This window comes from Neodiprion virginianus, chromosome 5, assembly GCF_021901495.1.
Source record: "Neodiprion virginianus isolate iyNeoVirg1 chromosome 5, iyNeoVirg1.1, whole genome shotgun sequence".
Lineage (NCBI taxonomy): Eukaryota > Metazoa > Arthropoda > Insecta > Hymenoptera > Diprionidae > Neodiprion > Neodiprion virginianus.
Genome location: NC_060881.1, coordinates 20,220,905 through 20,244,519, shown reverse-complemented (window position 1 = coordinate 20,244,519; position 23,615 = coordinate 20,220,905). Strand labels below are relative to the sequence as shown.

Sequence of the window (23,615 nt, the reverse complement as noted above, 5' to 3'; positions counted from 1 at the left end):
TAAACATAATCAATGTAAGTATATATTACACTAATGTGCAAAACACAAGGAAATAACAAATATTGTTTTCTTTCTTCTCTGAAGCCTGTTTAAGTTACGTATCAATCGCTCCCGATCTTGAAGCAAACATTGTGCTAACGTACAAATTTTTCGATTATACATGTGTGAAAAACAAAAACATTGAAAGAAAATTGAAATTACCTTCTGTTGCAGAAAGCGAGATCTTTTATAATAAAATATGTCACAATACTGACGACGAAGATGAGAACAGAGAGAATTAATGAATACAGCGTATACATTGTATTAATTTTATCGATAAATACACTATACAGTCCTTCTGAGAAGAAGAAGAACAAGAATAATGAAAGGGAGATGATAGTAATAATTTTTTAGACTGATATAAAAAATACTAATAATGATAAATAATGATGATGATGATGATGATGATGGTTATACGATGATAATGATAATAATTTATTCATTTACGTAATCAATCGAGTACCTTTAGTACAGGGAAGAGAGAGGAAGAATGAAAAGACGGAGGAAAGCTGTTGCAAAATGTAGGGAGATTGTGTTTTGGAGCGTTGTGTTAACACAACGTTATATTGGTTCCTGGATTATGTTTCTACTACACAAAACGAGTGCCTTTTTCATCTATATTCTATCTCGCATTATCTAACCTATAATTATAGTTGATAATATTATACATACATTATAACATATACATACATAACATACATATTAATAATTATTGAAGGTATTATTAAATTACGATCTCTCTGCGAACAGTTGGCAAATTTTTACTTATAGATCACGATATATGATATACAATGTTGTACTTTAGCACCTCGTTTGCGCCCTGAGACTGAAACCTCTGCGAATTCGAAAGATTCTTTTTGAGATTTCATGAACATTGCAGTTGAACTTTGAAAAAAACGATTGTAGAAAAAACTGAAACAAACAAACAATTATGTTGAGGTAGAGAATATTTTATCCGGTGTCAGCTTTGCTAATTCTTCAATCGTAACGTCAAATACTCAATGTGAGATCTGAATGGATTCTATTTCGAATTCTGACGAAAAGCGGGAGAAACCGATACAAAAAAAAAAAAAAGTAACAAATTTTAACATTGTTGCAGTGAAAACTAAGTTGAAACAAAATAGGAATCATTTATTGACTACAATTAGTAATAATAACAGTAACAACAATAATAATAGTATAAAATATACACGAGGACGACGATGATAATGGATAAATAATATTATGAGTACTATTATTGATTATGTTTTTAGGATAATTTTATTTTCGGCATAACATAAACGTAAACTAACTAATCCGAACAAATACAAAAATGAAAACAGAAAAAAAAACTAAGCGGTACGTGGAAAAATGATGTATATTGTTGTGTAAATTACACCACGAGGTGTGATTTACATATGAAAATGAATTATTATGTAGAAGGCTTCTTACTGACTGAATAAAATGTTTTCAATGTCTGAATTCTTTTTGCCTCCTTATAACATCCATTTACCGTCTCTAAAGTCAGAGAATCTTACTTTTTCTTTACTTTGAGATGTTCGAGAATATGAATATTTCATAATTATATAATATTCTTCAAATATCATGTATTTAAAACTGCATTGTACTTCACTTTTGAAATTTTACATCGACTTGTGACCCTTGAATATGTATTTACAACTTGAGCGGAAATTCAAATTTCCCGCATCGTGTATCTGGTAAAAAAGTAACGAGAATTCACCGAAGGCAGCTGATTTAAGGCTAAGTGAACCAATCAGAGAAGAAATATACAAGAATTTAGGGAATTTCTCGTCAGACTCGAATTCTGATTGGTCCCCGAATTTCTGTCGGGAGACGAAGGCGGATCGAAAGTCAGCGCTTAGTCGACTAGTAGGTTAGTTGACTCTCTGCCCGTTCTCTGCTCTAGGCTGGGAGATCGTGTCGTGAGAGCCCGGGTGAGAAGTCCGGCTAAGCGAGGTGCGGCGAGGCAGAGGACAGGGTAGAGAGAAAATACCATGACGAATCGTTGGTCGTCCTCTTTGGTTTGATTCCTAAATAAAAATCGAAAAAATAAAAATCAACATACTAGAATTCGCGTCAGATCCGTGCGCGCACGTTTTTCGATCGCCGTGTGGCCATACAAAATTAAGCAACGGTTCATTGTCAGTCTGGGTGGAAAAGAAGAGGACAGTGCGCACCGCAAATCAGCAACATACCTATCTACCTGAAGTAAGTAATAAGTATGCCTGCATGTATGTGTTAATAATCAAATGCGCGTGCGTGCGTGTATTTTTGAAAATTGTCACACACGTTCGTCTATATCCGTAATAGCGGTGATCTTTATGCTGTAAGCGTTTACATATGTCATTTTTTAAGGTTTTTATACAGTGATCGCCTGCTCGCTTGAGCTAGATCGGAATCAGCATTAGGATCGGATATCGAAAACTATCCGATCAAAAATCGTCGCCATTTGAATATACAATGATTGATCAACCGCATTGATAGAATGCAATTAAGAATGCTAAAAACGGTCACGTATCGGGCACGAAAAACGTTTATTAATAAATAATTGCAAGTAGTAATAAGACTAATTTCTTTATTTTCTACTCTAGTGTACGGTAGATACAGCTAGGCGACTTTATAGGCACATGTTCAAGTATACATTGCGGTATATACAATACATATCGCTGGTATGACACGTGAGGTTATTTTCGTTCTCCATATCATTCATTTTTACTATAAACCTTTGGTAGCGGAAAGCGACGATGTGCGTTTATTCTCGCATATTCATCATTAGACTTTCCTCTGTTTTCTCGTGCTTTTACGAAATTTACTCGACGTCGTGAGATCCGTTTTACCTTGTCCCATAATTCAAGAAATCCGCCGGTGGTGACTTTTAAAGACGTTGCGTTGTAATCCTTACGCGATGCCGCCAGGCGATAATCTCTCGCATATTCGCCGTTTTCGATTACTTGACGGTCCCTGCGTCTTGAGGTCTGTAGAGCACTTGCCAAATTAACGGACTCCACTGCCGTTCAGCTTCCCTCGCGTCATTATCGAAGGTACTGTCGGTACTGAGTTGTGCCTTTAATTTTCCTCGATTCCCTGTTTGGCGCGCAATTCGTTGCTCCTCCACGCGCGGCAACGACCCTGATTAGATAACATTCGCACTAACCTAACCTAATTTAACGTTCGCCATAAGATACCACAACATAACCATGTATTCTACGTATGTAATGTAACATACCTGCATCTTATCTACGCTAAATCCATATTATTTATGTACTCTACCGACAATCTTATTGAAGCAAACTTCTAGGTATAACTGATTCTATAGCTTTCTAATCCTTTTTGTGATTCCAACTTTAACTGCGACAAAAAAAAAAACTTTGTCATAACATAACACAATGTCAATTACACTTACCTGGGATGTGTTACGTGCATAAATTATCATACGCATACTTATCTGGATAGAATCAAATACATAACACAGTTTTTGCTTCAGCGCTGAGCATTGGCTGCTGAACTGAAGGCCGAGCCGAGTGTGCATGTACAGTTTGACTTACGTCTGTTTTACATCAAACACATAGACGCGTATCCGCGTACGTGTGTGTACAAAATCGTTGATGCAGAATATTTCCAGGTCACAGACAAATGTCTGGAAATTTTCGGAATAATCCTAATTTCCCGTTCATCAACTCGTTTAATGGGAATAATTTCGATGCGAATATATTTATTATAAATTTTTCTTACATTTCAACAGTTCGCCCGATGTATTTTATGGTCTTACTGGAGAGTGAAGTTAGCCGCTTTCAAACCTATAAGAGGAAATAGAATGTGCAAGTAGCAAACTTCACTCTTCAGCCATACGATGGAGTTTTACGGACTAAATTCTCGAGTCTTGGAACTCGACGATAGTGAAATCACATTTTAGCTATTCTTGCCGTAGTTTTATTGGGCGTGAAATAGCGTTTGACAACTTTGGAATGCTGGAAATGATAATACTGACGAAGTAAAATTCCAAGCGTCTCAGCGGCGGCCGTATGCAGCCCCCCCGACCCCCCTCGCCGCCACAATTTTTATTCATAATATTTTTATTATTTAATGCTTATTTATTTCGTTTTTTAAATTCATTTAAGGGGCTTACGGGAACAACGGACTTAACTCTTTACTTCACGGAAAAAGGGCTTAACACCTTCATTCTATACATAATTTTGAACAAAAACACTGAAATATATTTTCTTTTGACGCAGAAACAAAGAAATGGCATGAATTCTACGAATTTTATATTACAATTTCGTAGAATCCAACCCATTTCTTTATTTCTGTATCTATGGAAAATGGGTTAGAGTGTTTTTGTTCAGATTTGTATATAGAATGCGGTTGTTAAGCCGTTTGTCGCTCTTGAGATACGTGGAATTAGATATTTCGAGATATATACGCCACATCGAAATCGACCAGGGTACCTCCTTAACGATTTTACGAGTTTGTCTCATTCATGTAAAATTGAAACGCAAAAATCACGTGTTTTTTTGATGAGATTTATGTCATTTTTAGGGTTCCCTGCCTCAAAAGGAAAAAACGGAACCCTTATAGGATCATTTCATTGTCCGTATATCTGTCTGTCTGTCTGTTCGTCTGTCAAGACCTTTTTTCTCAGGACCAGGTAAAGGTATCAAGTTGCAATTAATCTCAAATACCAAGGTCTACGGTCCCTTGAAGGTGTAAAAAATTCAAGCTTCTAAATTTACCCGCTCAAAAGATACGGCCATTTATGTCATATATTTTGCTACTTGCAACTCATAAATAAAAACGCATAGGGTCCTTCCGGTTGACCCAGAATCATGAAATTTGGAGAGAAGTAAGGTCTCACAACACAAGTAAAGGAATAAGTAGGAAAATAGTTAATTTGCACTTATATCATACTAAAAAAAAAATAATTAATTTCGTATGGAACCCTCAGGGTGCAAGCTGTATTCGCTCTTGTCCGCTTTTTTCCAGTATCGTGCATATTTTAATCATGTATTTTATCGGATTGAAGAGTAGATGACATGTTTATTTGTATTGTAATATGGACATCGTAAAATTTAGTGTGTTTTTTTTTTGTTTACATATCAATTTGTGTAATTGGGAAGTAAAAGAAAAAATCTATCAAATATAAAAATGCTGAGGCCTTTATTCACGAATAAATACCAGTTCATTTTCCAGAATACAATGGCGACCACACAGCAACTGAACAGAAGTAGAACACTAAGAAAACTTGAGAAGCCCAGACCTCTAAAGCTTACGCAGCATCGCCACACGACTGTCGACGGGCGGATCACGACTGGTAACATTTTTATTACATATTATAATAAAATTTGGAATAATGTCAATATCAACTCTTTTCTAACCCTCGAGATCATCCTCAAACTGTATTAATTTTTAAAAAACAGTTCGCAGATTTTCTCATAATTGTTGCAAACTAAAACAACCAGTAGTGTACTCGTGATATGAATTTTATTGCTTGGGGTCTTAAACATCCCAGTGCTAAGGGTTAATACTTTTATTTAACAGTAGTTATGTTGTTGTATTTGACTTTTTTTTTTAATTTCATTTTTGCTTGACTTTCCTTCCAGTTGAGGAGATAGTTTCCTTGATTGACAATGTTGCGATACATCTATCGAATGGCTACTTCGACAGAACTCTGCAGATGAACGTCATCACAATGTGCAATCACCTCAAGCTTCATGCCCACCAATTGGAAGCTATTTACAAGGGTGCGTATCTAACAATTATCTCTGGAAATGGTACATGCATTTTCATGATTATACCTTGCAAAATATCTGTTTTAGTACATTGTTTTTTTCTATCGATATATAATTTTTTCTCACGTATTTCGATGTTTTTGGAATCGTATCAGTGTTTTGCTAGATATAATTTGCGATAATTATTAAAAACCTTAGAAAATCTATATGAATTCAACTGATTCTTTCGAAAATCCGCTCAAATGATCTGCTCTAATCGTTTTATCAAATGATCATGAACAATATATACGATATTATCAAAAATAGGATGTTATCTTCAATGCTTTACTATCTTTTCCCTCCTTTCTGATTATTGTCAGACGATTTAAGGCAATAAAAAATCGACTGAGATCGTTTAATTTAGATAGAAGAAAGTTGATTGATAATGCGCAATTAAACATTGATAAAGAGTGAATGATTCTTTTCGTATAAAGGAGAAGGAACAATATAATTTAGAATACAAGTTCTAAGACGAAATAATAATTATATAATACACTGACGGCTGTACAGTTACTTTGTGAAATTATTACTTTCTATTGTAACAAGCCTTCTCCCTCCTTACTGCTAGTTAAAGTGGGTCATTTTTTATGAGGATCTCTCTGTTGTGCCGCTGCCGATTATAAGAGGTGCTAAGACAATGCAAAATCCTTTCCCATATATCTTTAGCCATGGAATTATGGTATAAGAATGATCAAAAAATCCCGACACATTGTTATTGTATTTTAAATACTTTTCAATTACAAAATTTGTATTAGTAGAAATAAGCAAAGATGTAGGGCGCAGATTGACCCAAAAAATTAGGGAAAATGAGTTACGCAGATATTTATTTAATTTTTCAAGTTTCATTGAGAAATAGGTAGTAAAAATAAATGAAAATTTTCCGATTCACTAAATAATATTTGGCAGAATCAAAGAAAGTTTCGAAGTAGTTGGAAAATGCCAGGGAAATTGTTTGAGACACATAAAACTCGTGAAATTGAAAATTGATTCATAAATAGTGGGAATAAACTTCGGAAAAATGTGTTTCTTTTTAACTTCTTTAATACCTCCGTCTATTCCAGACCAACTTGACAGAGCTTTCGTTGCTATCAGAAACGGTAGTCAAGATGAAAGGCTTGACGTCACGACTAGAGTTCACTTATTGGAGCTGATTGAACTCAGAGCGAAACAATGGCGTCATACAGACGCGATGGATTCCTATTATTGCCATAAACTTTCCCACCTCGACATTGTAAGTCTTTTTTTATTCATCTTTATCATTACGACCATTTTTACATATTGTACCGACTTTTGAATGACAGTCAAGGATCGTTGATTCCATCTAAGCAAACTTGGGGAAAAAAAAAAAAACAATGAACTGTTAGGTGGGTAAAGAAAAATCAGGCTGGAGAAGAAACAGGCTACAAACAGTCTCGGTCACAAAGTGTTGGCCATGTGCAAAATTTATGACCACTTCCAGAAAAAAAGCCAGACCCTTACCCTGGTCAAATGTTGTTGATCCTTTCCAGATTTCCCTTCTTTTTCAAGGGTCATACAAGGGCTGAGGAACACCAGTTAACTCATTTCTGAGAATTCCACTCTCATAATCTGCAGGTTTTTGTTCTTTACTGAGGTTTGTTTTCCAAAATAGAAACTTTTCATTAATTTCATTACTAAATAGTCATTTATTAAGTATTTATCAAATTATTCTATTTGTAAGTTACGAAATTCTTTTTAAAAATAGAAAAATGGAAAATGCTTGAGTTATAAACAAAAATTTAGGTATCTATAGTTAGTTCTAAGTTGTTTGAAAATAGTTAAAAATCTATTAGATTTGTTCAATTTCATTCTTTGATGAATCATTTTATCCAGGTGACTGTCTACGAATCGGTGAAGTCCTTTTTCAACATATTGCAGTTAGCATTGTTAAATATTTAATTTTATATTGTTCCACCGATATTTGTTACGATCAAAAAATGGTAATATTGAGTACTAAAAAAACAGAAAACCTGTATCAGTGAAAGCACAGAAAATATTCTTCTGAATAAAATGATCCATCGTAAAGTCTAATTGAACGAATCTACTAGATTTTCATCCTTTTGAAGCAATTTAAAATAAATCATGGACATCTAACATTCTGTTCATAATTAGACTCTTCTGTTTTTGTGCTTTTGTATAAATCTTTGTAGCTTAAAGACACAAAAATTTCAAAAATATTCCATGTGTAACTATGTATAAAAGGAATGAAAAGTACCACTTTGGGCAAACCACCAGGGTGGGCAAAAACCTGGGATTTTATTTTTTTCTTCCACCCTGGTCAAATGGGTTCAATTCATTGCATGTTTGTGATTGTCAAACGTTGATAATTGCATTTTTGTTTAGTGTTATTCGACTCCAAATTAGTAAGAAACGTTCGGTCTAGTTTGCACTCTCTCATCTGACCTCTGTGGTTGGGATTCTCTCGCTCAACTGCAAACTAATATTTAGGTTACTATAACATATTGTTTTGAGGTCAATCGTTCGTTTTAAAGTTTTGTCAATACTTAATAAACACATCTAATCCAAAAATATACTCTTTTCACCTTTCTTAAATAAAAAAAAAAAAAGGAAACAATATTAAAATAGAAAAAAATGTTTTTTCTAAATTGGACTTATTTCAGGTGGGTTTTCTCAGATAAAATGTGATGGGGTTTAATCAGGTCGGGGAAAATTGGGCTCAGTCTGCAAACAACCACCTTAAATAAATTATTCCGTCCCAAAAATGTCCTACGAATTTGAAAAATAACATAGTTTTATGGGTTCGTTGATTAATTTCTCACATATTGTTTATCTTCAGCAAGGAGATGTGCCGCTGACCCCAGACACGCCAACAAACTTGCTGATTTCTAACTTGATGCCAACGGCATCGCCGACCGCTCCCCCAATCCTCGGACCTGGCGAAGTGATAAAGAACAGTGGTAAATTTTCAAAACCGACTCGTATATCAGGAAAAAATTACTGCAAGGATGAAGTTGTGATACGCAACAGCGACTCTGGGAAAGGTGAGTCAACGTCAATTTGTCTTTCAATATCTGATGTATATAATCTGAATATATATTTATTCCACAGAAAATAATTATTTCAAGATATTATAAAATTTCTTTTACTTCTTTCTTTTAAATTGACTTTTTGTTTTCTTTATTTTCGTATTCTTATTATTACTGTTTTTTGTTAAGAGTGAAAAGAGACTTTTTGAACACTTCAATATCTAAGCAAAATTGTCATATTTTATCAAAAAACAAAACGCAGGTGCGCTTATAAATATTTTGTTAATTTCAAACAAACGTATGAATGAGAAAAAAAGAAAACCGCATTGCCTAAAATAAAAAATTTGAATCACACAAAAACTCTGCTATACTATAGTGATGGGAATAAAGGGGAGACGAGTTCACATGATTGAGGAGCTCAGCGAGACAATCATCTCCTTCCAGCGAGGTAAAACATATCAACAAACAAACAAACCAGAATTCAAACAAAAAAAAAATTTACAAATAATTTTGAAAACATGCAAAGTGCAAGTATAAATAGCTTCATGCTGAATTTTTCTGACTCAGTTGGGCCGTTGCGATACTTTTGGATGAAGAGCATTTCAACATTCATCCGATATTCATATTTGTTTTTTCTTTTTTTTGAAAGCATAATAACAAAGTAGACAATAGAGAACTTTTGAAAAAATATGTGACTGTTTTGGTTAATTTTTCATGCTCATTGTCTTTTGCGCACTTTTTCTTTGATCGACAAGTGCCGATGTTGATTTACTTGAATTGTAAGCATCTAGTGAACTAAGGCTAAAAACATTAAAATGAAGAATTGCACTTTTTATCAGCTAATTTATTGGTAGGTAAAAAAAAGAGCAAAAAGAAGTTATAATCAAAGGTAGAGAGAGGGGAAAATTTTCCAGTAACAACCAAGCAACGACCCAACTTCAGTCAAGAGATTTACAAATAGCGACTGATTGACTGATATTTGCATCGCTATCACTTAATGTTATAACAAAAATGATCAGATTCTCTCATTTCGTTTATCTAATTTATCGAAGATTGGACGACGATTTTTTTTTCATCCTTTATGTTACTTGAATGTTCGTTATTAATATCGGCATAATGTACCAATGACATTATCGCACGATTTGATAATCGTCATTCAATCTGCTTCGATGAATTGCGATATGAAATATTGCCCGCATGATTGCTTGCAGCCGTTTATCTAACCTTGAACTGTTACATTATGCTGTTAGGGGAGTGGTAGAGTAGAAAATGAGTCGGCGGTCAGAGAAAGAATAATTCAGGATTAAAACAAGTTGATATCGGTTAGGAAAAACTTAGAAGTTGGGGAGAATTCAGAGAATATGAAACATGTTCAGGGAAAAGCTAGAATTTGCAAAATGACCAAGGAAAAGCTAGGGAATCTGAAAAATGATCAGTGAAAGGTAAAGGAATTTGAAAAATGGTCGGGAAAAAAGTAAGGAATTTTTTTGCGGTATGAAACGAGACACAACGTTGAGCTTTTCCTGTTGAAGGTGAAAAATTCTCAGAATAATTGTTGTTTTGGATTGCTCACTTTTATGGGAGTTAAAAAGATAGATCGCGAACATATTTTTGAATTCCGATTGATTCCGAGCTTTATGTATAAGAATATTGGACAATCAAATTGATGATGTTAGTTCCAATTATAGTCAGGATACAATTAAGATTTGATCGGAAAATGTCAGGGGAATTTTTCGTGGCCACCATGACAAAGGAAATAGGACAAAACGAATTTTTTGTTTTTTTGTCCTAATTAATTCCTGTTAGAATTGACCAAAAATTAGAAAAATGACTTTCTGAAAGACAATTATTTAATATTTCATCAAACGAAATTATTAGTAAGTCGCTAGAGTTTTCCATGTGTCGATTTATTTATTATCATTTAATAATCAATGAAGCGGATCGACGTATTTGTGAAAGTTTTAATTCTTTAAGAAACTAGAATAACAAGTTAAGATTTTACGAGTTAGTTGAATCAACGATTTTAACATGGTAAAAAAAAAAAACACCGACGAAAAAGAGAATAAAGTTGAAGATCTGAAAATGCTGCTTACACATAAGTTTCCGAAATATTTTTCACATGAAATAATTCACCAAAATCGTTTTCATGCTCGAAGATTAGATTATTTGTTAAACTTAAAACTTGCATCGAACGTCAATGGATGGAACCAACAAAACATGGCTGCTCCTCCGACACGCTAAAATCGAATCATCCTTTTGCATCATGCTGTTGCTATTTTGTTGTAAAAATAACTCTGCTCTTTAATATTTTCATCTAGCGATTATTGAATTGTTTAATGTTTTTCTATTTATTATAGTAATTATTTTTCGTAACTTTTGTTCGTTTATCTGTTTTTCAGTGAATTGCGTTTACAGTTATTCGATTTTCGTTTTCAATTAATCGAATTCAGAGTGTGTGCAGTTAATGATTTTTTTTATCACCTACTTTTAAATCTGTCGCTTTCGATTTATTTTCTAAATCCTTCATGTTATCAATTTTTTGACATATAACTGATATCATCGATAACGATTGTCGAATGCTGTGCTCATATATTTAATATCTCCAAGATGATAATAATAATAACAATAATAATACGATATTTTGTTAACTTGCCGTATGTTCGCATAAACAATAAAAAGCAAGTGAATCGATAAAGGTAAATTCCACGTGAGAGTTGAAAGATTTTATTTAATACAGCTGAAAAGTTTATTCATCAAATTTTTAACTGTTGGAAATGAAACGATGGAATTTTGCAGATCTTTGGTGGAAATTCTTGCGTGGAATTATCTTGAATGAAAAATAAATATACATGCACATTCATATGCTAATAAATAAACCCAAACGACTAATTAATTGTGATTGATTAACTTAATTAACGGATTTTGAACGCATTTGACAAAAGCTACGAGTTCCGACTGACGGCGTTGAAATGATTTCAGTGAATCCTGGAGCCAAAGAACGACTTGTCCAAATAACGGGAACCTCCGAGGACAAGATAAAGTGAGCGTTTTTCATATATTTTGTAAAACTTTAACAATTTAGGGACAGTTAAGCCTTCAAACTCGGTTTTTGGAGGTCTGAAATTCATAGTTTTCAAATTCAGGTTATATTCGATGTATCGGTAATCAATTCAAGCCGTAATTTTTTGACCAGAATTTCAGTGTATAGAACTATGGAAAAATATTTTTTAAACTGTCGGAAAATCTAATAATTAGCTACTTTGTTCATAAATTTAATTTTAAATCAACAATTTGAATTAAAAGTTAGGAAAGGGCAAAAAATCGTTTGAAAAATTGACAGTAGATTATTTATACCAACAATAGTAAGCATCAATGAAATAACAACCCTTCTGTGTTATAAAGATGGTTTTGTGCAAATTCAAACAGCACAAGCTAAAATATCGACAATTTTAGAAAAGGTTTTATAATTAGAACGTTCAAAATGATCAAACATTGGTGGTTTTGAGTTGATTTTAATGTTTTTGAGTTAATTTTTGAGTGTTTTAGCCTTTCTAACGTTCTGATTACAAAAATCTTTGCTCAGATCATCGATATCTGAGCCTGTGTTAATCGAATTTGCCCGAAATGATTTCTGTTGCACAGCAGGAATGTTGTTTCATTTCGGTTCATTTTCATTGGTACAAATAACACTGCCGAATATTTTTTGAATTTTTTTTTTTTTTTTTTCATCCAAACTCCTGGTTCAACTGGTGTGATTTGATTCGTCTTTAAAATAGTGCTGAAATTGCATAAAACAGATTCAGTAACAGGAATTCGATGATTTTCAACCACAAATGAGAGGAATCGATGAGAATTTTGAAACTGTTTCAGCTACGCTAAGGACCTTATAAAAGATACAATACAGCGAAACGCATCCCCGGTGAGGCTGGAGCAGGGCGGAAGCGACAAGAGTGGAATAGGAGGCTCCAGCTCTTCGCTGAACAGCAGCGCATCAGACGAGAGCAACAGGCTTCAGCAACAGCAGCAGCAAGCCTCCCGTTTCCGCTCCACCCTACTCCACAGTTTTTCCACCAACGACGCCAGCATTGGCGAGTACAAATATACAGTCACAGTTGACAACCATTCCCTCAAGATCACTGGATCCAATCTGGATCTCGTTAAGGTATTTGACGTTTTGAAGTTTTTACGGTAGATAAGATTGGTGCTTAAAAATTGGAAGTCGAGTTTATCGGATTAAGATTTTATCCAGAGAATCTGTTCTTGATGTCGAAAAGACTTTGAAAACTGTTAATTCAAATAAAGAAAGTTTGTTTTTAGGTGAATTTGGAAAGTTTACGTTAGTTTCCATTGTCAAAATCATCTTTTTGGTTAAAATATTATCGAAAAGCAGGGTTTCAAAGACTAAACTGAATTGGATTTACTTGGATTTTATTAAAAAAAATTTCGCCCAATGTAGCCGAAACATTATAAATCGCAAATTAACAGTGTACGGTTTTTTATAGATATACAAAATTAATGTTAATGTCTCGTGTTTTTTATGTTAAAATTCTTTCCTTTAGTTCAATTTTAATTCATCTTGAATGTTTTTGTTTCAATTTCGAGTATACTGAATTTCGCGTATTGAATAAAATGATTTTTCAAGTTTTAAACAGGTTAAAACAACTGTCTCGAAGTTCTTTTCACGGTTTCCGTTTATTATTTCGATGTTCTCACTTAGTTTTTCCAAAAAGAAAGAAAAAAACTGGAATGATTTTTCATTAGCTAAATGAAGTGTTTGATCTCAATGCGAGTTAGAATTCTTTAACATTTCTGTTGAATCGGCTCTGTAAATTAGCGGCATTCTTTTTCACGTTCAACATTCTTCATTTTTATTTTACATTCTTTAATCCTAAATCTCTGCGTGGGCATTTTAGTCACGTTTTAAGGGTCATAAAATACTTAACTGCTGGAAGTTCCCATTCCTTATTGACGACATTCTTCGACTGATTTGCAAAAAAGGATAATCCTTACGCCTGTCTGCCACATCTGGCAGCCAGTCTTGCAATCTCGACAATTTCTCTACTTTCTACTAGTAAATACCTTTGCCTACCTACCAATCCTCTAATCCTTACCTTTCGTTCCTTGTTTTTTATGACATGTATCATAAAACGCCCGCACGTGCATCTCACATTGGGAATGTACGTTTCTGCTTCTCGCTCACTTGCTCACTCCCTCTCATTCCTTCGTACCTACACACTACAATCCTTTTTTCGGTGCAAAACTTTCCTATGAGTGACCATCTGTCCCACTCCCCAGCAAAATTCATCCCTTTTCACAAGGGACACTCCTACCCCTTCCAGTGGTTTTTTGGCCATCCGAGCTCAGTTAATTTTTAAGAACTACTTCTAAGATCAGATTCGTTTCGACCAACGCGAAGAGAAGACCAGCTTATTCTAACTTCCACAGTTTCTTCTCACTACCTTTATCCCGCGTGAATCTCGTACAACATTAGATCAACAGTGTATTCAATTTACTTTAAGCCTTTTAATAAATATATTTGTTGATTTGAAACCTTCTAACATTGAATCATCTTTGAGTCAAACCCAATCGTCTCAAGGAAGCCAGTGCATCGAAAATCTTTCCCGATTGGTTTGACGAGGATTTACAACCCTTGTTGGTAAAAAATCTCTTACCGCCATCGCCGCCGAGCGCAAACAATTTCTATATTCTACACCTTTCTTCGCTCCAAAAAACGTGAGGAATCTTCCAATTTCGGATTGCTTTCACTTCTTTTCTTCCTCCTTTTTTTTTCAGACAGCTAAACTGGTACTTGAGGAATATTTTTCTGGTGATTCTGAACACTTTACCAGTGGAGTTGAGTACTTCAGTTTCGAGGAGGAACCAGCTTACGCTCCTGTTACTCCCACGACTCCGCACACCCCGATTACTCCAGGCGGATTGAACGCCGTCGGTCGTAAACTAAGCCTAGACAGCGCAGCTACTTCAGAAAGCGAGGAAACATACAAACCTCGTCCCAATTCCCAGCTCAGTCCCGCTGCTGCAGCCGGTGCGTCGAAAATTATAATTTAAATCTACATTTTGCGATACTTTCTTTCGTTTTCAGATGATCACCTTTTTTTTTCATCGAACGTCATTCAAAATCCAATTTCATTTTACTTTAGTCACGGTGTTTATTTAGTTTAGACAGTTTTTGCCACTTTGTTTTGTTTTTTGTTTTTTCTTTTTTTTTTTTTTGCTCGAATTGTTTTCTTTGTTTTACACACTGTATCAATTAGAAGTGAAATTTTAGGATTTTTCTTGAAAAGAGGAGTATCCTTGATACCTAATGGTGAATATATTTGCATATATTTCCTTTCTGATAGAAAATAAAGAATATTGCGTATTTAATGATAATTGACTGTCTTGCAAAACAATTTTGAAATCCTCTATTTTGATTTTTGTGCATTTTTAAAATTGAGAAGCTAAAAGTGTTTGTCAATTCTCATCATAATATGATTGATAACTCTTCTCGAACAAATTTATTTCCCTCAGCTTCTGTAGATTACAAACAAAAGCATCGAAAGCATGTGTATTGTTTGTTTTACACATTCTTGTTTGAATTTTTCTTTTTCCATTCCCATTTTGGTTTTTCTTCATTTTCGTTTATATTGGCTTCTATTTCTTTGACCCTTTATCCATTTATTGTTGATCATTAAACTCTTGACATATGCCAAAAACTCTTAAAATGCACATGATTTTCGGTAATTCATACCTGTACAACCAATTATTTAATTGGATTGGGGTTTGTTTTATTCAAAAGCATGCAAATTGAACTACTTTTTCCTTTTTTTTCATTTGAATCAATTAACAGAAAGCATTGTTATTGATAATAACGTCAGACAGGTCTTGCGGTGTTTGCGACATTTCAGAAGCAACTCAACCGATTTACTTCAAATTTGGAGACTATGTTTTTTAATAGTTTATTTTATATCTTCTTTGCTACGATCCAAGGTGTTTTTTGGGCTTTTTTCACCAAAATGGCAATCGGCAATACAAGTTGAAATTTGATTTTTGTCCTAAATTTACGCCTTTTTTTATTTAATTAACGAATGATTACGAAAAAAAAGTGGGATGACGGCAAAAAGGGTAAACTATCCAAGCATGCTGTCTCCAAATTTGAAGTAAATAGTCGACTTGTTTTTGAGATGTCGTGAACACTGTAAATCTTGTCGCTGAGCAAAATGGTCGAGGTTATTGCAAATAAGAATGCTTCCCATTAGTTACTTGCAACCAAAAAAAAAAAAAAAAACTAAACCGAGCTGGAATAGCATGCTTTTGAATAAAACGAACTCCAATCAAATTGGACAACCGGTTATAGAGATATAAATTCTCGAAACTCGCACATTTCGAATTCGCTTCTTTTAAACTCGACATCTCCTGCGCAATATGGAGAAACTAAACACAAAAACAATTTGGAAGATAGAAAACACGCCAGTGCAGCGATTGTTCTGAAACAAGTAGAGGGTTTTATGTTACGTTGTTTCAGAGAGCAGAGAGCTCACGTACGAGTTTCTGCTGCAGTGCTCCGCAGGCCCGTACGCAAAACGAGCCCCGGCCGATTGGGCTAGAATCCAAAAGGACTGTCCGAGCATTGTTAGAAAGGTACAGCAACAACAACAACATCAACAGCAACAACAAGAACAACGTGACAACAACTACGACGATCACTATTCGTTGTCAAACTGCTCAATAATCGCACCGTATTCTGACGCTAACAATTGCTATAACAATCAAAACGTAGCTTATGACTTCGACAATAATCAACAGAACAACTGCAGATGGTTTGAAAATCGCAATTCTCACTCTGCCACGATTGCCGTTCGTCAGTACTGAATTAAAATACGCGGGGCTCTGGTTCGGTAGTGCAGAAGGAATAACAAATCACTAACATAGCTCGATATTAACCATTAACAACTATCCTAACAATGTGAACATGTTTTTCTAATTTTAAGAATTTTCTTCCCACAGCACTTTGCTCGGAGATTGAAGGTAACGTGTTTTTTCTTTGGCAATGAAATCAGGCCTTTGTCTTTGATTACTTAGCCATGTATCGAGTTCGCGACAGTTTCTTTCATTCTCTGTAATACGGTATGTCAATAAGTTGAATCAAGATTCAAAATAAAGTTCAAAGTTTTAGTTTCATTTTGAGATTTGGAAGAAAACTGGTGTATTCCGTTTTTGACTTATGAGATGTTCCAAATACGTTTCTATGAACTCGTGTTTAGATCTTTTTTTAACTACTACTCGGAAATCGATTGGTTAAGGATTTTAAACGAAGTCATAAATAAACAGTAAAGTCTTGAGTATCGTTTTGAGCTTCGTTCAAAATTTTTTTGCACATTTGGATTCCAGTTTATGGTCTATCAGAAAGATGAAATACTTGTTCCAAAAATTTTGCGCTTATAAACCCCTAATTTCATTTCCGATGATTATTTCTTTTTTTCTTTTCAATTGTTAACATGTTCAATTGTTACTGGCTGAAATTATCTCAAGCTCGTTTGAAAAATGCAATACTTGTACATCATTTCTAACGCGACAATCAATCAGAGGGGAGAAAAAAGACGAAAAAGTATCCTATGAGAAGATTATAAAAATGATCTGTGCTTATTTAGAGGATTTATTATTAACGAAAACCGTTAAAAATTGAGAGAAGGAAAATCGTCAAAAAGAAAAAAAATCTAAGGCATACAAGAGTATTACATATAATACGGTGTATTGTGTATTGGAATCGCATTAATTGCATTCCATATAATTCCTCGGGTTCGTTATTATTATCATAAAAAAGAGAAAAAAAAACAAACTATTACACGATATTATCGAACAGAGTATATTGTTATTATTATTATTATTATTAATGTATAAAATGCGTAAAAGCTTAACTTTATTCGCCGCATTTAACAGTATAAAATTACAATGCCAAGATCAAGTTAACCAAAGATCGTTACCATTTTCGTATTCATACATCACACTGGTGAAAAGAAGGTTTAAAAGTCTTCGTAAATATCGTGAGTCAAGAAATGAAATTAATAATGGAATACTTATTTAACCGATAAACAGATTCGAGTTATTTATTGTAATTTCGATAGATTTTATCTTGAAATGCGGTATAAACGCGAGAAATAGAAAAGGAAACAAAAATCGAGCTTGACGAAAACTGTCAGAAATTTAATTTCCCTTCTTTTTTTTTCAATTCAATATTCCATGGCAGTTTTAGGGGAAAAGTTTTGAATATATACCTAATGGTCGATCTGATAGTATTACCGTAATTAAAATATATTTTACACCGTGCTTTCTTTTATTCTTTTCTTGTGATTACGGAAAATTGATATTTAGTGTTACTCGTTTAACAGATTCCAATGATTCTGTGATTAAGGGGGTGCCCTCGTCGATTTCGACATTGGAGTATATATCTCCAAATATCGCATGTCCACGTATTTCAAACGCGAAAAAAGGACCCATTATTAACAGCCCCATTCTATGCGCAATTCTGAACAAAAACACTTCAATACATTTTCATTTTACACAGTAACAAAGAAATGGCGTGAATTCTAAGAATTTACTGCGATTTCTTAGAAATTCCATTTCTTTATTATCTCCGACAAACGAAAATGTGTTGGATCGTTTTTTTTTTTTTTATTCAGAATCGTGCATAGAATGGGGCAGTCAAGCTGTTTTTCGCGTTTGAGACACGTGGACTTTGATATTTGGAGATATATAAATCAACGTCGAAATCGACCAGGGCATCTCCTTGATAATTATTCTTAGCAGTGTTCATAATTATGAACAGGTAAAAAACCAAAAAGATATAAACAAATTCAGTATTTTCTTTCGAGTACAATATTATTAACAATAATAATAGCAGCGTTGTTATTATTTTTTTCATTATCATTAGTATATAAAATTTATTTTCGTAGAGATTGAAGTTTATCATTATTATTATTATTAAAAATGTTATTAAAGTTTATGATGTTGACACATGCAATTATTCCATGCTTATATATTGTGTCGCATAGGCGCATGTATATTATTCTATAATGAAAAGAATTTGACAAAGAAAAGGGCGAAAGCTATGCAAAGCGGAACGAATTAAGAAAAAGAATTTGGTTCCAGTTGCCATTGTTACTCATTATTATTATTATTATTATTTGTTACCAGTAGTATTGAAAAGCATTGTCGTTATTTACTTCAGTCAGTTCCAGTTCCTATGAATATTTTTATCTCGTGTTTTATTTGAATTTTCTGTGTAACTTTGTTATTATATAAAAAAAAAAAACATATATATATATATATATACATATATACATGTGTATTTGTTTAAATTTCCAAATTTGTTGTGTATTGAATTAGCAATATATATACAAATAACTTTGCTGCTATATACTTAACGCTAATTAGTAATTAACTCTCGTACGAAAGAAAGCTATGATTAAATAGGTAGTTATTCTTAAAACCAATACCAAAACCAAAGAAGATGTGAGAGAGAAGGAAAAATTATCAATACCAAAATACAAACGGGGAAAACAAAAGAAAATCGTACACAACATTATCGTTAAATTAATAACGCTTACCAAGCGATTATTATTATAATATTAAAGATAATAGTCGTTTGTTACTATTGTGGAATATAAAAACAAACAAAAAAAACTTACTAATAAATAAAATTCTTGTCTTCTAACAGCTTTCGATATTCATCGCCAAATGCAATGCTACCATAATCATAATACTTCACATTTATTAACGATGATGTCATTATTCAGCGTACTAATTGTGAGTGATGCATCTTACGGTAAAAAGTGGGAAAATATGCGAGAACTAAATTTTTAATCGAAAGATTTTCTATAAAACGATTTCATTACACGTACATAATGAAATCATACAAAATTTATCAAAGATTTTCAGACAGTCGACGAAATTTTGTATTTATTGAAATAATTTTTATAGATACAGTCATTAAGTTCTGAAGATATTCACAAATTTCTTGAGATCTTGTGTAATTTCAACGAGTTACAGAGAAACTTATCAAACTTCGTCGAATAATGTTTAATACATACATATATACATGTATATGCAACCGGAAAATTTGCATAAATTTCCGTGAATATTGATTCGAAATTAACAATTTCGCAACGCATACATTCCCGTTTACATATCCACATACATATACCTGTACGGATAAATTTATAACATACCTATATGTACATACATATTCACTTGTGAATATTAATACATTAAATAATCTGCACAGCATTTTGTGACCAGGCGAACTATCACTATATACTCAAATTTTTTATGGCATGCTGCTTCTTCCTCCATGTAACCAATCCTCAGTGAAGGTAAGCCGCCCCATTCATACTTTTCATCATTAATCGACGCTTTTGACGATAAGATGTAACAATACGCTTTCATACATGTTCCACAAGCATTTTACCATCACCTCAGTAACGTCTGCTGTGCAAGAGGAAGCAAATGAAACTAAATCACAACTAATTCAGAATTTTTATTCCAAATTCTTAGATACTTGTTTATTTTTCATTCATTTTCAGTAATCTAATTATATTTTTCAAATGTTGGTAATAAATTCTGATTGAAGTATCGATTAATTTTTATTAATGAATCGCTGAAATAGTAGGCTAATTTGGAGAATTTATATCTTGATTGCCAATTGTTCAACCGGGTTGTGGTTTGTTTTGTTCAAAAATATGTAGATCGAACTTGGTCTGTATTTTTTTTTAATTTTTTTTTTTTTTCATCAGCATCAAATTATCGGATACATTGTTATTGAGAATAATGTCAACTATCTTGTTCAAGTGACATGTTTTGCTATGTCCCCGATATCAAAAAGAGTTGAACCGATTCACTTCAAATACGGAGCCAGTATTCTTGAATAGTTTATCCTCTTAGCCACGATTCTACTTATATTTAATCGTCATATTACCTTGGTAATTGAATAAAGAAGGCAACAGTTTCACACCGAAAATCAAATTTGAACTTCAAAATAAAAAGTCTGTGATCATAGCAAAGAGGATAGACAATGTGCGACTTATTGTCAATAACAATGCTTCCTGTTGATTGATTTAAATGAAAGAAAAAAAAATATAAAACAAGCTTGATTGACATGCTTTTGAACAGAAGAAATTCCCACTTTAATTGATCAATTGATCGAGTTATAAATTCCCTGAATTCACCCACTTTTTCAACCATTCAGTACCAAAAAATTTATCGACATTTCCATCAGAATTTACATATTAAAAAAAATCACACTTTTTAAATGAAATTCTAGGCTTTTAGATATAATGAAATTTGAAAACATATTTCTGTTCATTACATTCATGTACAATAATTGGTTTTCTGTTTCGATTTGTTTTCGTAGGCTCCGATCAGCTTTTTTGAACCGGAGGCATACAAGGTGCGAGTCGCAGCTGCAGGTCTTGTTACCGTCGTACCTGCCGGTGACACAGAAAATGAAGCAGAGTGAATTTAAAGGTGAAAAATTAATATATATATATATAAATTTAATAACTTCTCTAATCCCTAATTAGAATAAATTTATCGTTATTATTACATTGTGTAACATAATAACGCTTTTGCCTCAGGACTGTACAACTTTCTTTTTTATAATCGAAAGGAAACTTTTTGCTTTAGAAAACGATGATAAAATAGATTAGAGAATATCTGAAAAAACAAGCTCGATTCAATCAAATTATGGCTCATCAAATAATCGAAATTCCAGAAATTAAGGAATTATTTAGGTTTTTTGTACGTGAATTTCGCGATCGATTTCGTTACTCTGTTTTGAAAATTGGTTTTTAATGCTAGAAGGTAGAAGCATCAGAGAATTTCTAAAAGTATTCATGGAGTCAATCCCGTTCACTTTCTTTTTCTAATTACTTTCGTCTTTTCAGTTTATTCTGACCCTTTTATTCTCAAACTATAGCAGAAATCTGATTATCAAATCAATGTAACAGTCATCGCGACCAGCGCCTTTTACACATGTTACAAGCCTAATTATCAAGTGTTGAGAGTACTTAGTTTTTCATTGTATTCAATGTCGCGCTTTTAGACATTTGTCTTCTTTGTTTCGTCCGCCTATTTGTAAAGACGAGTGTGAAAAATTAGCGGTAGGCGTGAAAATCTTACACACTATATCAGAGAAGAAAAAACAAAAATAAACACGAGTATTCTAAAGATAGCTAAACTGTATTCATCATATGTATTGGTTACATATATATTTTTTTTGTTCTTTGAGCGAATCTTGATTGAAATTAGTTGATTGAAGAGCAAGGGTGTCACTATTTTAAACTTGTACTATATATTTTTTCTCGCTTCCCGAATTTTGCTATCAATTATTAATGTTGTGAGAAAATTTTTCTATTCACTTTACTTTATTTCACTTATTTAATTTATTTATTTATTTATTTATTCATTTATTTATTTATTTATCAACCAAACACACGGTTGTTCTATCCTATTTGTCAAATTAATTTTTTCTTGTTTTTTTTTTTTTCTTTTATTCTTGGCGTTGAGAAAATTATTTATTGCAAAAGAGAAAAATATAGCGTAGGAAAAAAAATGGTTAATAGTTATTTATATTATGTACTATGCGTACAGTTTTGTTAGGAATCTCTCTTTGTCACATTCGTCCAAAAAAAGAATAATAACAAAAAGAATTATATTTTTGTCTGTAAAATAGTGGCATCCTAGTAGATTATTTATGAAAATGTTATTGCTAACTTAGAAAAAACGCAGCTCTAATACTTAATTAAAATAATACAGTCCTGAAGGCGTAAAACTGAGGAGCCAAGTTACGAAAAAAAATTTTACTTCATCGAACAGCATTAAATTTTTTAGCTACTTTGTTTCAACTATTTGAAAAACAAACGAAATAGAAACAAAAAGGACGCTCTTCTCTATTTCCTGTTATTGTTACGCAATTTTCAGACAATGATCAAATTCTCAAGAATATTAAAAATTTTACACGGTGCTCTTCAGATTTTGTTTTACGCGTATTTTTTATTCTTGGCGACGAAAGAGAATCCTGATAAGTCCTTTAAGGATTGAACCGACGATGATCAGTGATTAAGTATAGTCTAGTCTAAATACTAATAATGAGAATGTCGATGAAAGCGAAAGAGAGAGGGTGAGAGAGATAGAAGTAAAAAGCAACGTTGAAAAAAATAAACGAAAAAAAATTAATATGCATGTTGCATTACGTTTCAATTGTTGAAATATCGTTCGAGTATAAACGTAGATGACGGACAAGTAAATCGACTCTAACAACAAAACTACAAAAAATAACAAAAAAAAAAAACTACAAACGAATCTAATACCAAAAAAAAAAAGATTTATAAAGTGATTTTATATTTTTTACTTTCTAAGCGAACTTGTGAGATAGAGACTGACAGAGATATTGAGAGATTGGAAGTGAAAGAGTAAAAGAAATGAGTTTACATAACACGAGCATGTTTTACGCCTTTTTTCATCCGTGTTTTCCGTAAGTGAATTACCTGTTTTTATGACGATAGCGTGAATCTGCGAATGCGCATGCGCGGAGTACAGAAAAGACCACTTTAACTCCTTACTGCTCGCATGCGCTGCGGTAAACAAATCTGATATTACGCGATCCTAACCTCAATTTCGTGCTTCGTGAAAAAACGCATAACATACTCTTGTTATATAAAGAATAGTGTGCAACAAGGAGGCATCGGTTTTTTGCCTCTCGTATTAGCAATAGTCGCCTTCGGCTCGTGTGTGTGCGTGCCCACTTACG

General features: G+C 33.1%; 1 protein-coding gene and 2 long non-coding RNA genes across 7 annotated transcripts; 1 reads left to right on the top strand and 2 right to left on the bottom strand.

The window, feature by feature from the left end:
- Positions 1–1,910: 1,910 nt before the first annotated feature.
- On the top strand, positions 1,911–23,257 carry LOC124304718 (eukaryotic translation initiation factor 4E-binding protein Mextli). Of its 5 annotated transcripts, XM_046763294.1 has the most exons (11): positions 1,912–2,247; positions 5,227–5,347; positions 5,637–5,777; positions 6,866–7,035; positions 8,620–8,824; positions 9,186–9,257; positions 11,789–11,849; positions 12,680–12,971; positions 14,603–14,855; positions 16,335–16,450; positions 21,219–23,257. In XM_046763294.1, the coding sequence occupies exons 2-11, from the start codon at positions 5,233–5,235 to the stop codon at positions 21,321–21,323; spliced, it is 1,530 nt and encodes a 509-aa protein (XP_046619250.1). In that variant the 5' UTR covers positions 1,912–2,247; positions 5,227–5,232; the 3' UTR covers positions 21,324–23,257. The 5 variants fall into 5 exon arrangements, with proteins under 5 accessions (XP_046619247.1, XP_046619249.1, XP_046619250.1 ...); XM_046763291.1 differs by lacking the exon at positions 21,219–23,257 and having other exon boundaries at positions 1,911–2,247; positions 16,335–19,473; XM_046763295.1 differs by lacking the exon at positions 16,335–16,450 and having other exon boundaries at positions 21,219–21,372.
- On the bottom strand, positions 2,876–3,465 carry LOC124304724 (uncharacterized). The gene is made up of 2 exons (XR_006908259.1): positions 3,266–3,465; positions 2,876–3,168 (listed from the first exon to the last, which is right to left on the bottom strand). It is a non-coding gene; the product is annotated as an uncharacterized LOC124304724 (long non-coding RNA).
- Positions 20,147–21,294, bottom strand: LOC124304725 (uncharacterized). The gene is made up of 2 exons (XR_006908260.1): positions 21,174–21,294; positions 20,147–20,296 (listed from the first exon to the last, which is right to left on the bottom strand). It is a non-coding gene; the product is annotated as an uncharacterized LOC124304725 (long non-coding RNA).
- Positions 23,258–23,615: the final 358 nt, after the last annotated feature.

What these genes read in the sequence shown, in the direction of transcription:
- LOC124304718 (XM_046763291.1), top strand. Translation starts at nt 5,233, where the DNA reads ATGGCGACCACACAGCAACTGAACAGAAGTAGAACACTAAGAAAACTT. An exon ending in AATCATCTCCTTCCAGCGAG is followed by an intron (nt 9,258 to 11,788) that starts GTAAAACATATC and finishes AAATGATTTCAG; the next exon opens with TGAATCCTGGAGCCAAAGAA. An exon ending in CAGTCCCGCTGCTGCAGCCG is followed by an intron (nt 14,856 to 16,334) that starts GTGCGTCGAAAA and finishes ACGTTGTTTCAG; the next exon opens with AGAGCAGAGAGCTCACGTAC.